Here is a 15,470-nt window from a genome sequence, read left to right on the forward strand (position 1 = left end):
ATGTATAAATTTCATTTCATTCATGCATGTTGATTATTCATTTTCTCTGTTCAATATTGTTATATATAGTGTAAATGTTGCCTCATTATTAATGGTCATCCTAATGGAACGTATGGAATATGCAACCGATATTCTACGTACATTATTACTACAATTAGTGGAAAAATCCGTTACAACTAAATATCCACAATTAATGTTACGTCGTACTGAATCGGTGGTGGAAAAAATGCTTACCAATTGGTTAGCATTGACCATGTATGATTATATGAAAAATTATGCTGGTTCACAATTATTTTTACTATTCTCGGCCATCAAACATCAAATTGAGAAAGGACCAATCGATGTGATTACACACGATGCTCGATATTCATTATCCGAAGAACGTTTATTACGTGAACATTATAGTAATTATGAACAATTAATTCTACAAGTATTTCAGGTAAATGTCATATTCGTTTTTCCCTAATTTATTGCTAATTTTACAAATTTTTTTTTCATCTAAAAATAAAATTAAATTAGCCTGAAAAACCATTAGATAAATATCATATACGTGTTAATGACTGTGATACAATAAATCAAGTGAAATCAAAAATATTGGACATCATCTACAAGAATACACCATTCTCAATGCGTCTTTCTATACATGAATTTGATTTGGAATGGCGTGATCCATCTGGAAATCATATCTTGTTGCATGATATTGATCATACTTCGAAACGTGAACATCATGGCGCATGTTGGCAACGATTGAATACGTTGAAACATTATAATGTAAAGAACATGTCGTTAGTAATGTTAATAACAAAAAATTCAATGCTCAGACATCAACAACAACAACAACAACATCAACATCAACATCAACAGAATCAAACATTTTATATGACGAATAAAAAATCAGCAATTTATCCATTGTTGGCAAATTCACCAATAAATTGTCAAACAACAACAATGAATGGTTTCACAACCGATGTTGATAATGATCGTTTCTGGCATCTGATGAAACCAACATTTGATGATATGAGTAAAGAATCATCTAGTTCATCATCCGGTTCAGTATTGATGCATAAAGCGATACCAGAAATATTTCTTACAAGACTTTTATCAACCAAAGGAACTGTACAAAAATTTATTGATGATTTTTTTCACACAATTCTTGTTGTTAATGATGCATTACCTGGTAAGTTTTGTTTGAATTTCATTGGAAAAGCATGCTAATTATTCTCTGCCCAAATAAAAACATTTTTAGTATCAATCAAATGGATATTTGATCTATTGGATGAAGCTGCCATTATGTATAATATTATCGATCCAGATGTTGTTCATGCATGGAAATCTAATTGTCTGCCATTGAGATTTTGGGTGAATTTTATTAAAAATCCAAATTTTATTGTCGATGTAAATAAAACGCCAACAATTGATTCAAATCTAAGTGTTGTTGCGCAAACATTGATGGATTCATGTTCATCATCTGATCACCGGTTAGGAAAGGTTAGTATATAACAGAAACAACTAGAAAGAAGCAAAAAAAAAATAATTCAATGCTAACACTCAATTTACATGATTAGGATTCACCATCAAGTAAATTATTATTTGCCAAAGACATTATCAGCTATCGTCGATTGGTGATGCAATTCTATCAGGATGTATATCATTCGCCACCAGTAAGTGAACAGACATTATTTTCACATATGCAAAGTTTGAATATGGTAAGTGTATGATAAATTCATTCATTCATTCATTCATTTAACTTTGGTTTTTTTCCCCAAAATCAAGGCTCATGCTGGCCAATTCGATACTGTTTGTGCATTAAAAGAATTATTCGTTTATGCTGTTAAATATCATGCCGATATAATGAATAATTTACAACAAAGTGATTACATAACTAAACAACAATCGTTGGATAAATTTATTAATCTAATTAATTATAAATTTTAATTAATGATGATGATGATGATTCCTTTCTTTCTTTTTCTTTTTTTTTGTATCTTACAATCAATCAATCAATCAATCATCATTCGTTTGTATTATTTTTTACACACACACATTCAAATCCAAAACTGCTTGCTAATCATTATTATTATTGTAAATATTATGATATTATCATTGATTGATTCATTTCTCACTTTTACTTACATTGAAATTTTTTTTTTGTTTAAATAAAATTTTATCGAAAAATAAACACAACACACCAGATGTGGATTTTTTTTGATGTTTTGTTTGTTTGGATAATTTTTCAAAAAAAAAAAATTTAATCAAAGTGCTGCCATCTGTTGACAGATATTTTTCAATTCAATTCAATCAATCAAACTAATACAAGTCAATGTGTGTGTGTTTGTTGAGCAAATGTGAAAATAAAATTTTATTTCATTGTATTGTATGATGGATTGAAAAATCCAAAAAAAAGCATAAAAATCAAAAAGTACAAAAAAAAATAAAATAAAATAAAATAAGAAGAATTTGTATACCAAGTTTGAACTTTTTCATTCTTGAAGTTGTTGCTGTAGTTGTTGTTGTTTTGGCCAAGTGATGAAAGAGAAGAAAATTATTATCAGAATGATGATGATGATGATGAAAGAATTATTAATCATGATCAATTGATTGATTCAAGGATCAGATGCAAATGGTTTCTTAGTTAATTTCAAAACAAAAACAAAAAAAAACAAACAAACAAACAAACAGAGTAATTGAGAATTAAGCAGTGTCTGATTTGTATAATTTATTTGTTTTTTTTTTTGGTAAGGCATTGGTATTGAAATGAAATATTATCGATATACTATTTACACACTGTATACCAGTGGAATATTATGATCGATGATCGATGATGATGATGAATAAAAATAAATAAAAAAAAAGGATTCAATCGAATGGTCAAGTGTATGTGTGTGCGTGTGTCCGATATCAGATGTTTTGATCAAAATTTTTTTGAAAAAAAAATGAAATGAAGAAGCGAAAGATTTTTTGATTCTGTTTTTGCCCAGGTGACGACGAAATTATTTGATTGGCTTGTATTTCCATGAATGAGAATCATTTTTGACAACGAGATCGATAATGATGATGATGAATGCGTTTCATTTTCATTTTGTTTGTATCAAACAAATACAGGATTATTACCCTGTTCATCGTTTGCATTTGTACTATTGTTATTATTATTATGATGAAGTTTTTCACGATCTTTACCACCCACCAAATCATGATTATTATTTGGTGATGATTGTTGCTGTTGTTGTTGCTTTTGCTGCGGTTCGGCTACATTAGATATAGGAGATGATGCGGCCGATGATGAGATATTTGTTTCATTATTATTTACAGTATTATTATTACTACTATTAATCATCATAACATCTTCATAATCACCATTTGATGTAAGGCTAGCCGTTTCGCTTGTATTTGAATCAATGGTCGAACCACCACAACCAGTTGCTGCATTATAGATAGCATTAGCACCATTTCTTGGTGATGAATGATTCGATTGAACACCATCGATTTGATGATGATGATGATGATGATGGTGGTGGTGATGGTGATGGGGATGGTGATTGTAATGACCACTATCATTATTACTCAAACGAAATGGTTCATTTGCATCGAAAAATCTTCGAAATGTAAATTCAAAAAATGCATGATCAGGATGTGATGATTTTGTTTTGTTATTGTTGTTGTTGTTGTTGCCATTGTTGTTATTACGTTGTTCCATATTGTTAGCTTGTGGTGTATTGGCTGCTATTTTATCACCAAATTCATTATAACAATTCATTGTGATAACATCATCGGATTCTATTGATGGTAAACGATCTGGACTAACTGGATCAAAATTCGATGTATCAAGATCATTTAGTATTGTTGGCACATGTGGTGCTGGTTGTTCACGAAGATTTTCATTGAAATTAATTTCACGAAAAAATGGATGTCTTTTTATTTCTTCGGCACCATTACGTCCAAGACGTTCACTTTGATCACAGCATAATTCACGTATCAATTTGATTACTTCATCTGAAAGTTTTTTATTCAATATATGTGTCGGTATATGAAGATATTTACGCCATTGTATCACCTGTATTTGTTTGTATAAATTAATTACAATCTGATTGACTGATTGATTGATTGATTGAATACTTACCCTTAATTGAGTATCTTCAGGTGTACTATCATAGAATGGTGGCCTACCGATAACCATTTCATATAGAATCACTCCGACACTCCACCAATCACATAATTGTGTGTAACCATTTTTTGCCAATACTTCTGGCGCAATATAATTTGGTGTACCAACCAATGAATGTGCTAAACAACGTTGATGTTCACGACGTTTTCTACGTTCCAATGGTTTGTTTGTCTGTTTACAATTACAATCATATGAACTAATTTGTCTTGCTTCATTCAGATCCATTGAATCAACACGATCATGATAATAACGGGAATTATGTGTCCAACGAAATCCAGTACAGAGACCAAAATCTGTTAATTTAATATGACCATCTTTATCGATAAGAACATTATCTGGTTTAATATCACGATGAATGAAACCCATTTTATGTACACTTTCTACGGCCAATACTAATTCAGCAATGTAAAACCTAAACAAAAAAAAAACAATAATGAAAATCAAAATGTTTTGCAAATAAAAATGCAATATGCAATTTACCTGGCTAATGGTTCATCAAAGATATTCAATTTAATGAGCAATGACATAAGATCACCACCAGGAATGTAATCCATAACAAAATAGAGATGTTTTTCATCTTGAAATGAATAATACAGTTTTACAACCCATTCACAATCAGCTTCAGCCAATATATCACGTTCAGCTTTTACGTGTGCCACTTGATTACGTTTCAGTACATCATCTTTACGTAATGTTTTCATTGCATAAAGAACGTTGGCATCCAATTTACGAACAAGTGCCACTTCGCCGAATGCACCGACACCGATTGTTTTGATTTTCGAAAACATTGAACGATCCATTTTTGCACGCCTTAATCGGATATAATTGGATTCTTTCTGATACAACATCTGACGTAGGCCAAGTTGATCTTCTTCCGATAGACATGCTTTTTTCATTTCTGATTCCAATTGTTCACGACGTTTTTCACGTTGTTGTTGGGATTTTATCACATTTTCCACATGTTGTTCCATATAAAACTTGAATGCAGCAGGTGAATAATTACGTACTTTGAATTCACGTCGTTCTTTCTCTTTGGCTTTGGATAAATTTTTACGCGTTGGAATCGGTGATTGATGTGTACGTTTTTTCGTACCATCTTCTGTTTCTTCAAATACATCACGACTACCATCATTACTACCAATGTCATAACTATCAGCATTGTGGTCATCATTACATTGTTTATAAAGGTCACAAATGTTACCACCGTCAACATCAGCACCACTTGATTGCTGTTGACAGGTTTCACAATTATTATTCATAATGGTCGTCGAATTGGCATTGTTCTCTCTGATTGATGGTGGTGGTATTGGTGGTGGCGGTATTGGAGGCAATGATGGCTGTGAATGATTAGCATGAGTATTAATACTATTTGGTTTCGGTGGTAATGGTGGTCCAGGCACATTGGATTCATGATTGGATGGTGGCGGAAGAATCAAACCAATACGTCGATTGGTAGCTGAAACTGATGATGCCGATGATGCTGTAGTAGGTAATGATGATGATGATGGAGATGATGATGATGATGATAATGTAATACCGCCCTGTAATGCACTAATCTGTGATGTACAAATACTTTCAACCGTATTGACAAGATCACAGTTTTGAGATGAATTATTATGAAGATTGTCACTTGTTGTGGTTGTAGCCACATTATTGGCAGTTATTGATTGAACATAAGTGGAAGATGAATTTGCACCATTGATAGTGGTGGCATTACTATTAGCATTATTATAGCCAACACTTGGTGAGATGACAATGGCACGTTGAGCAGCTAATGCTGCCATTGATGATGCATAGCTTGGTGGATCGGTTGTTGGAACTTGTATAGTGGAAACATTATTACCACCATTAGCACTACCAGTACTGGCTACTGGAACAGGAGTATTACTAAGACCGGATATTATTTGTGCAATTGAATCATTCTGGCTAACCGATAATGTCATCGAATATGGTGGAGGTGGTGGTGGTGGCGGTGCCGTAACAGCAGCAGCTGATGTTGTCGCGGACGCTGTTGATGAAAGTGTTGGTGGTGGGGGTGGTGGTGGCGGTGTAGGCGATTTGCATGACATATCTGAACTTTGTGTTTGTGAATCTAAACTTTGTGTGGATAGCATTAATTTAGTGTTAGAAAATGATATGGCAGCCATTCGATTCTGATTCTGTTGTTGTACTGCTGAAGAATATGGTGGTGGTGGAGCCGCATGATATCCTGTTTCTGATTTGTTTGCCACCGTTAATGATTGTGGATGATGACCAGATGACGAGGAAGATGATGATGATGGTGGTGGTGGTGGTGGTGGTGGTGGCAGTAGGGGTGGGTTTACATTAGACATCGGACCAGAAGAAATTGATCCACTTGGATAGGGAGGTGGATTCTTGCTTGTCGATAATGATGACATTGATGCTGGTGATACTGAAGAACAGGATGCTGTATAGGCAGGTGTAGCATGAGCCGAACCACATGATGAAGGTGATGGTGGTGATGTTAATGGAGCTTTTGGTTGTGTCGCTATACCTGTTGGTGCTGTTTTCTGATTCATACACATTACAGTCGATATTGCCATCGATGGTGATTGTGATGATGCTATCGATAATTTAACATTGATTGGTGGTAATGTAGGTGCCACAGCTGTTTGTAATATCGGTTTCTGAACCTGTTGTGATTTAACCGATTGCATTATGATTGGTGATTGAGAGATTGCTTGTCTAGCTGACCATGGCTGCAACGAATGTTTAGGTGTCGAAATTGATGTTTCCGATGGCATATTACAACCACTACCACCAGCCAACGGAAGTTGTTGTGATTGTGGAGGTAATGGCTGTACTCTTCGCAAATTCGTCGTCGTCGTCGTCGATGATGATGTCGACGATTGTGTATGCAGACTTATCGATGATGTTGATGATATTGGTGATGATAATTTACGATGATTGTTATAATTGGATTGATTTTGTTGTTGCAATTGTTGTGATGATTGATGAAGGCCTTGTCGATGCATTTTTGGTGGCAGTAATACAACCGGTATTGATGCATAATCAGAACTTGAACTAATTGTTGGTGTTGGTGATTGCCGACCGGAACTACTTGATGCTGCATACGATGGTGGTGGACTATGTGCAAAGCTTTGACCAGAATAAGCCGATAATAAACTATTCGTACTGCCCGTGGCTATTTGATTCATATTTAGATTATGTAATTTTTGTGTCACTTGAGAAACAAGACCGGTTGTTGAATTGTTCAAGTTTGCTTGAGCTGACGATGATGATGATGTAGCGGATGAATTGATGGTTCCACCCAGAATCGAATTGAATGTTACATTTGCTGGTGCAGCTGTAAATCGAGAATTAGAAAATGAAATAGGACTTGCACCACGTTGTGGCGATGATGATGTTGCCGATGATGCATAACTGAATGCATTCGGTCGACATTGTACCATGTATGGTGTTGTACTATTGGTTGTCGTTGTCGTTGTCGTCGTCGTCGTTGAAGATGTCGTTGAGGCTATAATTTGATTCTTCGGTGACATTACAATGTTCGAACCTGATGATGATCCGGCCATCTGATTTGTGATATAATTTTTTATCTGCATCAAATTATTTTCATTCACTTTTGATGATGGAATCGGTTCCGATGTATTCATTGTTGTCGGTCGATGTGGCGGCAATGGTGGTGGCGGCAACGGATCTGTAGGCCTAAACGAAGACGAAGTAGACGACAATTGCGATAAAGATGATGGTGGTGTTGCAGATGATAAATTAGTTGGTGATAATACACGATGTGTATAGGTGGTTCCTGTTGTATTTGTCATCATACCATTGGCTAATGATTGCGTTTTACTGGATGAATTTGTACGATTCGTTGAAAATTTTTGTTGTTGTTGTTGTAGCCTATGATATTGTGTTGCCGATGTAGCAATAGAATTAGACAATGCCTGTTGTTCTTGTTTCTTGTTCGTTGATTGTATTGTTGATAATGGAGGAGCTAGTAGTGGCGGCAGTGATTGTAGAGGTGGTGGTGGTGGTGGCGGTGGTCCAGGACCAGTTGTTCCACAAATACCGGATGATGATGATCCACCAGATGAATGACAGATAGAATCAAGTGACATTTGATTTATGCTACCATTACTGTTGCTTCGTTGTTGATGGGAATTATGATGATGATGATTACTGAAAACTGGATGATGACCACCACCAGTAGCATTTAAGGCATTATTACAACCACCATTAACCATAACGATTGGACTATCAGAACGTACGGAACTTGATGCACTTTTTTCACTTGTAGCACCACTATATAAACTTTGTACATCTGAACATTTAAACATTGATGTCGTTGTCATCATCATCATCATTGTTGATGCTGATGCTGCTGCTGCGGATGATGATGATGTTGTTGATGATGATGATGATATCGATTTTTTATTAATCACTTTATGCGAATATTGCTGTTGCTGTTGTTGTTGTTGTATACGTTGTTGATCAATCACAATTGGATGATGAGAATGTTGTTGTTGTTGTTGTTGTACTTTATTATTATTATGATGATGATGAGTATAATGAGATGATGATGTTTCCATTTCTGTTCCAGTTTTTAATTTATCCTTAATTATTGTAATTGAAGCCTATACAATACAATAGATAATTAAAATTAGAAAATTAATATAAACCAGAATATTGATCTTTACCTCTGAACCACTACCACCACCACCACCAGCACCAGTTTCAAGTACACGTTTTATTAACTGTTGACGATTTACAGCATTCAATAATGTTGTTGTTGTCGATGATGATGATGATGATGATGATTGATGATCATTATTCATCAACATTGTTGATACGGATTTTCCTGTATTTATTCCATGATTTGTTGATTGTTGTTGATATAGAATATTGTTTGACGAATGTGTTGGTGGTAGTGGCGGTTGTGGCCCTATCGATTGATGAATATTATGATGGTGTTGTTGTTGTTGTGGTAGTTGTTGTTGTTGTTGCTGCTGTTGATGATGATGATAGCCATGATTTGAATGATGAAGATGGCTATGATTATGATGATGATAATTATTATGATTTATATTTGATCCAATCATTGGTGGTGGTACCAATGGTACCGGTGATGATGATGATGATGACTGTTGTTGTTGTCCACCACCACCACCACCACCACTATTACTACGATGGCCACAATCGGATGCATTAGCAAATGGTTTCAGGGAATTACGAATCTGTTCCAATACATTACGTTTATATTTTCCTTGACCAATTGTAATCTGCTGTTGTTGTTGTTGTTGTTGCTGCTGCTGCTGCTGGCTTTGTTGTTGTTGTTGTTGTTGCTGGTGTTGTGGTATTTGACCGGTATGTTGTTGTTGTTGTGGATGTACCAAATGATGTTGATGCTGCTGGTGATGGTGATAATGTGGATATTGTTGTTGTTGTTGCTGCTGTTGTTGTTGTTGTGGTTGATGATGTACCAGATGATAATGATTATGATTACCGGTTCCACTGCTACTACTACTACTACTACAACCACCATTTCCGCCATTATTCTGATTATTCAAATTAGAATCCAGCATTGAATTTATTGTTGGATTGGTATCCGAATGAGGACCACCACCACCCGTTTGTAAACTTCGTATCATCCAAAATGTTATAAAATTAAAATTAATTTGATGATGATTCTATTTATAATAATGTGTGAATGATTTGAATGTTTTTTTTCCAAAAACAATTTGAGTGCATTTGTTGAGTGAGCGTATTGTACTTTGAATTTGTCTTTTGAACATAGTATACGTTTTGTCATAGTTAATAGTTAATTAGTTAATTTGAATCTTCATTTTTCGTTCGTTCGTTAGTTTGTTTGTACTGATTGGACATTGAATTCATCAATCAATCAATCAAAGATATCGCAGTGTGTGTGTGTGCATTCTACTTTTTCTCTTGTTTTGTATACTGGAAGAAATTTTTTTTTTGTACTTTTAATTCGTCTGATTGCTTGTGATGACGATGATGATGATGATCATTGTTCAATATGGCACCATTTTAAAGAATGAATTAGAAAAAAAAATCTGTAAAAAAAACAAAACAGATTAATATTGGTGATTAAAAACAAACCAAAACAAAACAAAACAAAACAAACTAGATGTATCAATTCATTGAATTAAATTCATTTGAAAAATAATGACGTATATTATATTGAAAAATTACAAATTCAATGTTTTTGTGTTTATTCAACGTTAAAATAAACACGTAGACACACACACACCCACTATAAATATCGAATTTCGTAAATCGTTGTTTTTTCATGTTGTTCTGGTATTTGATGTCAGCATTTAGGCACAAGAAAAATATTTATTTTCATCATTCTTGTGTATGATGATTCTTTGTATCTTTGAATAAAATATTTCCACCCACACAATCTAAATTTGATTTCGGTATTTTTTTTTTCTTTCGTTCGATTCTGATCTGGTTGTTGTTGTTGTCGTATTTTTTTTTTCATCAATATTTTTTTTTGTTTTTGGTTTTGGTTTTCTGCTGCTGCTGGCAGTGGTTGTGCTATTTTTATAAAATTAACCGCACATTTTTTTCAAATTCATTCGATTTGATTCTGTGTGTGTGTGTGTGTGTGTATGGGAAAACGAAAGGAATTTGTTTTTTTTTCTGCATCTGTGATTTGATGATTGTGAATGGAATTTTTCTTTTCATTCATTCATTCTCTCCCTCTCTACACTGACATTGTAATTGTTTGTTGTTTGCTGATATGGAAGAAGAAGAAGAAGAAGAAACATGCACAGACAATGAAAAACAATTAACAAAATTTAACGATAAATTGAAAAACAACCGGGAAAAAAAATGGATAGATCAAATCAAATGATCCATATATATCTATTAATCTAATGATTTGACATTTAAAAATAAAAGCTCACCTTTTCCATTTGTGATTGAAAAGAAAAAAAAATGATGCACAATCAATGATGGCTTCTTACCCATCGTTGTTGATTGATGAGTATTTCGATGTTGTCATTGTCGTTGTTATTAATTATAATTAATTAATTAATTATTATTATTATTATTGTCCAAAATGGATGGATTTTGATATTTATCATTATCGTCATCTGTTTGACATTTTTTCTTGCTTTTTTTTAATTTATTAGTGCATATCCTTTTTATCTATGGCATTAAATTCGATTTATCAAAGAAAAAGAAAATGTGATGATCGTAAATGTTGTCGTTGTTGTTGTTTTAGGAAAAAAAATGTCAAAATCCAGATTATTTTGTTTGATGGTTGATGATGATTTTTCACTAATCGTTACCGTTGTTGTCGTTATATATTGATTTGATAATTTTAAAACAAAAAAATAAAGCTAATTGATCACAGGATTTTTCATGAATTTTGGCACACACACACACAATGCACATAAAAATGTAAAAAAAAGTTTTTTGCAAAGCAAAAAAAAATTGAACTTTGAAATTCTTTGAGCGCGTTATGGTCAAATGTTGATGATTATAATGATGATGATGATGATGAGTAAATTCTTTTTTTTTTGAACTTTAATTTGATTTTTTTTCAATTATATTCAATGATGATGATCATGTGGTCATTTTTCTATTTTTCTTTCATGTTTTAATTATTGCTTGTCCCCAACAACAACAACAACAACATCAACATCAACAACAACAAAAAAAAACAAAAACAAAATGTCCAAAACGATACGATATTATCATCATTTTCTTATTTTTTTTTATTTTTCATCATCATCATCAACATCATTATCATAGTTGTCGTTATTATCGCCATCATCATCATCATCATCATCGTCGTCGTCGTTGTTGTTGTCGTTGTTTTCGTTGAAAAGATGAGGCTCACCAAATCAGCCAATCAAATAAAAAAAAACATAGAAGCATCACTATCAAATAGCATCATCATCGATATATTAGATAGTAAACAACACAAACGAATGATGATGATGTTGATGATGAGACAACATCGAACAACAACGAACAAATCGACTAAATAGTCGTCCATCACACATATCATACAAACAAGAATGCAAAAGAAAACAAAAATGAAGAATATAAAAGACTGATGATGATGATGATGATGATGATGTTGAGAATGTTTGATGCTCATACGTATATATACGAATATATATGTTTATAATGGGCAACAAGAAGCATAAATAAACCTCGAGAGAAGAATTGTTGTGGCTAAAAAAAAAAAAAAAAAAAAAGAAGCACCAAATTCATTCCATCATTGTATTGTATTCACATCACATTATACATACATAGAATAAGAGTAGTATAGTATATATGTAAGCCAACAATAAATAAATCGTGGTCGTCAGGGTTCGCTAGTTGTTTTTTCTTTCTTTCATTTGTTTGTTATATGTGGTTCAATGCAATTAGAGCATTATATGTGTGTGTGTATTGAGCATCCATCCATCTATCCATTCTCATTCATCCATATTTAACAATATTTCTTTTTTGGTTGCTTGGCTGGTTTTTTTTTCTACTTTTTTTTTCTGTTGTTGCTTGGCCTAGCTCTCATACAAAAACATACACACACACACACGGTTACATTATTGAACGAATGGAGGTAAGCAACAGCCACCACCATCACCACCACCACAACCACCAATCAATTCATTCGGCCTTCATTTTTCTCACATATTTTTGCCTGTTGCTTCGTTGTATTTATTTTTTTTTATATTTGGCTGCTCGTTTTGTTGTTGTTGTTTCCATTTCTTGTTGTTGTTGCTTGCTTGTTGTTGTTGTTGTTGTTGTTGTTCATGACACACACACACACACACACACACACATATACTTTTTTTTAAGGATTCCATTCTTGAATTTTGACCCCCTACCAAAATTTTTTTTTTTTTTTTGGTCAATTTTCCCTCTCTCTCTCTCTTTTATGCTTGTGTTCCAATCACAAATCCTGAGTAAGTAGAAGTAGTGGTTGCATTTCATAGTTTTAATTTTTTTTTTTTACATTCCAATGAACACAAGCAACAAGCAGCTTTTTGGACCGATCAAAAATAAATGAATGTGACCACACTTGTTGCTTATAAAATAATGGTGTTGGCGGTGGTGTGGAAATTTCATTTTTTTTTAATTTTTATTCTACATAAAAAAATTAATTTAAACATGACATAATTCAAGTCAGATTATAGTATAATATGATTATTGGGAAACCATTTACTCTGGAATGTCGTCAATGGTTCCGTTTGTGTGACCAGAAATCAATGTGGTATCAGCGAAAAAAAAACCATCTGGACCCAGAAAACATTATTATCCATTGCTGCTGCTGCTGCTACAAAGAAAATCATTTTGGTCTTTGACGAAACAAAAAAAAAATTCATAAACAATGTTACTGATCAGATATTTTCATAATAAAAACATAAGCGCCGTCTGTACGAAATTTTTTTATTTTTTTTATTGTCAAAATAGAAAACAAAAAAAAATTGATTGAGATCAGTGAACAAATAAAACGTGAAAGTAAACGAAAAAAAAAATCAAATCAATCGATAACCAACAGCAATAGAATGATCGATGCCTAAACTTAATTTGATCACATGTGTTGGTATTGATATCTAAATGAAAAATTGGAATTGAAAAATTGAAATGAAAAAAAATATCCGTATACATCACGTAAATATGTAACGTACCCGAAATGGAAACATCATATCATGTTTGGTACCGATTCCTAGATTGGCACGATTATTTTTACCCCACATAAATAATTCACCTCTATCTATGTGAACAAATGTCGACGATTATGAACAAGTAAACAGGCAATTTACCAACTTACTATTGATGGCACCAAAATGATGTAAACCGGCAATGATTTTCGTAATTTTTGTATCCATATTCAATACATTACGACCAAATAGATTTGCATGCAATTCGGTTGGCCATAATTTTTCACGTATATTCGGTCCTAATCCAAGTATTCCATAACCCCAAACAAATATTGAACCGGAATCTAAATCAGTAAATAAATAGTCAATTTGAATTTGTAATGAAAATTAAAAAAATAAATTCACCATTAATTAATGCACACATTGAACCAGCAGCAGCTACATCGGAAATTTTTCCTATCGAATTGTTGTCCACTTTAAGATGTCTAGATGTATGAATTTGTGTCTGATTCACATTATTGGCCATAGCTAATTGTCCATATTCATTATTACCCCAGCCAAACATTTGTCCTTTTTCTGTGATTCCAGTGAAAAAAAATTAAAGGCTGAAAATTATCGAACCAATAAAAAAACTTACCATTAATGGCTAATACACAATCACCGGCAGATGAAATTTTGATAATTTTTTCACCTTGAATATCACCGATAACTTTGGATAATTTCCATGATGAACGACATACACCATGACCCAATTGGCCATCATCACCCCAACCAAATGAGTAAACAATACCAGATCGGGTTAACGCTAATGTATGATCAAGACCACAACAAATATCGACTATTGGATCGTTTTGATCATAATCAATTTGATGAACACGTTTAGAGGCAAAATATTTTTCATCCTCCACAATTGGACGGCCACATTGACCAAATGAATTGTTACCCAATGTGAACACTGTACACATTGACATTTAAGATCAAAACATAGCCAAAAAAAAAATCAAAAAACTCACCGTTATTATGATTGGTCAGACATACAGTATGTGCCCGACCACATGCTACTTTGACCACTTTCTCCATATTTTTTTTATTGCTGTTGTTCAATGGTAAATCGATAGGCACCGGTTCAGCCACACAGATTAACGGTTCATTTGATTGATTGGATTGAAAACCAATCTGTGAATCAGTATTCAGACCACAGCCAAACAATACATGTGTGGAACCATCATAGGTAGCTGCAATCACAGTGAAACCAGAACCTGCTGCTACATCATATACATGACAACGAGGATTCACGAATCGAAGTCGTTGTGGCGAACGTATCACTGTTCGTTTGGGTATTTCAATTTGACCGGTTGCTTTTTCATATCGACCAAGATGACTTTGACGACCCAAAGCACCGGTTGACGAGAATCCCCAACAAAATATCGATTTCGAACGTTTTGTTGAATGTTTCTCATCGGCGAATTGATATTCATCCATGTTCGCTACTTCTTCAGGATCTTGTGGACGCATTCGTGTTTGTCGTGATTGATTAATGGAAGTCATTGTGTAGGGTCGATGTTTGGTAGTCATCATCATCGTCATTTTTGAAAATGATGACCATCGATATGATTTAATTAACATGATGATCGAAATTCAAAATCAATTTCTTTGTATCACAAAACCATGTGGTA

General features: G+C 33.5%; 3 protein-coding genes and 1 long non-coding RNA gene across 5 annotated transcripts in view; 2 read left to right on the forward strand and 2 right to left on the reverse strand.

The window, feature by feature from the left end:
• The window catches only part of LOC124498668 (plexin B), a 55,904-nt gene extending 53,725 nt beyond the window's left edge, over positions 1-2,179 (forward strand). For both annotated transcript variants that reach the window (XM_075731467.1, XM_075731468.1), the window contains exons 11-15: positions 70-439; positions 520-1,177; positions 1,247-1,488; positions 1,566-1,706; positions 1,774-2,179. In XM_075731467.1, coding sequence (XP_075587582.1) covers positions 70-439; positions 520-1,177; positions 1,247-1,488; positions 1,566-1,706; positions 1,774-1,935 — 1,573 coding nt within the window. In that variant the 3' untranslated portion in view covers positions 1,936-2,179. The remainder of the gene's footprint in view (positions 1-69; positions 440-519; positions 1,178-1,246; positions 1,489-1,565; positions 1,707-1,773) is intronic.
• A 152-nt stretch (positions 2,180-2,331) lies between these two features.
• LOC124498667 (uncharacterized) lies at positions 2,332-12,597 on the reverse strand. The gene is made up of 6 exons (XM_075731466.1): positions 12,439-12,597; positions 11,080-12,361; positions 8,845-10,221; positions 4,643-8,781; positions 4,118-4,574; positions 2,332-4,051 (listed from the first exon to the last, which is right to left on the reverse strand). The coding sequence occupies exons 3-6, from the start codon at positions 9,793-9,795 to the stop codon at positions 3,089-3,091; spliced, it is 6,510 nt and encodes a 2,169-aa protein (XP_075587581.1). The 5' UTR covers positions 9,796-10,221; positions 11,080-12,361; positions 12,439-12,597; the 3' UTR covers positions 2,332-3,088.
• A 113-nt stretch (positions 12,598-12,710) lies between these two features.
• LOC142597554 (uncharacterized) lies at positions 12,711-13,574 on the forward strand. Its single transcript, XR_012832253.1, has 2 exons — positions 12,711-13,095; positions 13,163-13,574. It is a non-coding gene; the product is annotated as an uncharacterized LOC142597554 (long non-coding RNA).
• Positions 13,564-15,459, reverse strand: LOC124498678 (RCC1-like G exchanging factor-like protein). The gene is made up of 6 exons (XM_047062468.2): positions 14,808-15,459; positions 14,432-14,749; positions 14,200-14,370; positions 13,965-14,138; positions 13,822-13,907; positions 13,564-13,746 (listed from the first exon to the last, which is right to left on the reverse strand). Exons 1-6 carry the CDS (start codon positions 15,418-15,420, stop codon positions 13,669-13,671), a joined length of 1,440 nt encoding a protein of 479 aa, XP_046918424.1. The 5' UTR covers positions 15,421-15,459; the 3' UTR covers positions 13,564-13,668.
• Between the last annotated feature and the right edge of the window lie 11 nt (positions 15,460-15,470).

This window comes from Dermatophagoides farinae, chromosome 5, assembly GCF_024713945.1.
Source record: "Dermatophagoides farinae isolate YC_2012a chromosome 5, ASM2471394v1, whole genome shotgun sequence".
Taxonomy (NCBI): Eukaryota; Metazoa; Arthropoda; class Arachnida; order Sarcoptiformes; family Pyroglyphidae; genus Dermatophagoides; species Dermatophagoides farinae.

Excerpts from the sequence above, each read along its gene's own strand:
- LOC124498678 (XM_047062468.2), bottom strand. The coding sequence starts at position 15,420 with ATGTTAATTAAATCATATCGATGGTCATCATTTTCAAAAATGACGATG. Across the intron at positions 14,371-14,431 it reads TTGTGTATTAGCCATTAATG|AAAAAGGACAAATGTTTGGC; the intron begins GTAAGTTTTTTT and ends CTGGAATCACAG. Across the intron at positions 13,908-13,964 it reads TCATTTTGGTGCCATCAATA|ATAGAGGTGAATTATTTATG; the intron begins GTAAGTTGGTAA and ends TTGTTCACATAG.
- LOC124498667 (XM_075731466.1), bottom strand. The coding sequence starts at position 9,795 with ATGATACGAAGTTTACAAACGGGTGGTGGTGGTCCTCATTCGGATACC. Across the intron at positions 8,782-8,844 it reads GTGGTGGTAGTGGTTCAGAG|GCTTCAATTACAATAATTAA; the intron begins GTAAAGATCAAT and ends TGTATTGTATAG. Across the intron at positions 4,575-4,642 it reads TTTGATGAACCATTAGCCAG|GTTTTACATTGCTGAATTAG; the intron begins GTAAATTGCATA and ends TTTTTTGTTTAG.